The following is a 615-nucleotide window of genomic DNA, read 5'->3' as shown; positions in this document are numbered from 1 at the left end:
CCTGAACATTCAGGCTCTGGCGTCATACAGGTCCTAATCGGCCGGTATATCAGTAAACCGTTTAAACTAACAAAACTAACGGAAAGAAATGGTGTTGGTAACACCAGAACGTACCTTTTGGGCTGGAAAGACCACCGGGCAGCTTGTTGCGCAGGCCCCTGGGTAGCGATACCTGGGTACCAAGTCGTGACCGGCAATAAGTCCTTGGTTCGGTCCAACCACTGAGTGTACTTCCTCGTGCTTATCTGATGAAGCACCCTGGATGGAAGACGCTTCATGATGGCGTGTATTTCTGGATGCGTATTAGTACAAGTCCAAGAAGTAGCAGCCACCACTCACTATTGATCGCCTCCCAGCGTTCAAACACACTGCGAGCGAGGAGGATGGATGGTACCTCCTTCGTATACTCCCAGGAATCATGGAATGGAGGGTCATTCTTCCAGTCCTTGCTTCGCCCCCCGTCTCCTTGAAGGGGAGCGATCTCCCGGTTGTAATATTCCTCGGTACTTCGACGACAGAGGCGATAGACGCGAGCGCGTCGTGCCCCTCGAGAGGAACCCAGGGCTTGCCCTGTTTCAGAGTGGCGGTATTCTTGTATTGGCGGTAGCGATCCAT

General features: G+C 52.8%; 1 protein-coding gene across 1 annotated transcript; it reads right to left on the bottom strand.

Moving 5' to 3' along the window:
• Positions 1 to 114: 114 nt before the first annotated feature.
• EDB91DRAFT_1089205 (uncharacterized protein) lies at positions 115 to 615 on the bottom strand (the record flags this gene model as incomplete). Its single annotated transcript, XM_041316563.1, has 3 exons — positions 115 to 292; positions 340 to 481; positions 508 to 615. Coding segments are annotated over 3 exons (428 nt in total), but the record flags the coding sequence as incomplete, so codon positions are not given.

Source organism: Suillus paluster (assembly GCF_016628075.1).
Source record: "Suillus paluster strain FC165 chromosome Unknown EDB91scaffold_299, whole genome shotgun sequence".
NCBI classification, from domain to species: Eukaryota; Fungi; Basidiomycota; class Agaricomycetes; order Boletales; family Suillaceae; genus Suillus; species Suillus paluster.
The sequence above is the reverse complement of the archived record's forward strand: the minus strand, read 5'-3'. Positions and strand labels throughout refer to the sequence as shown.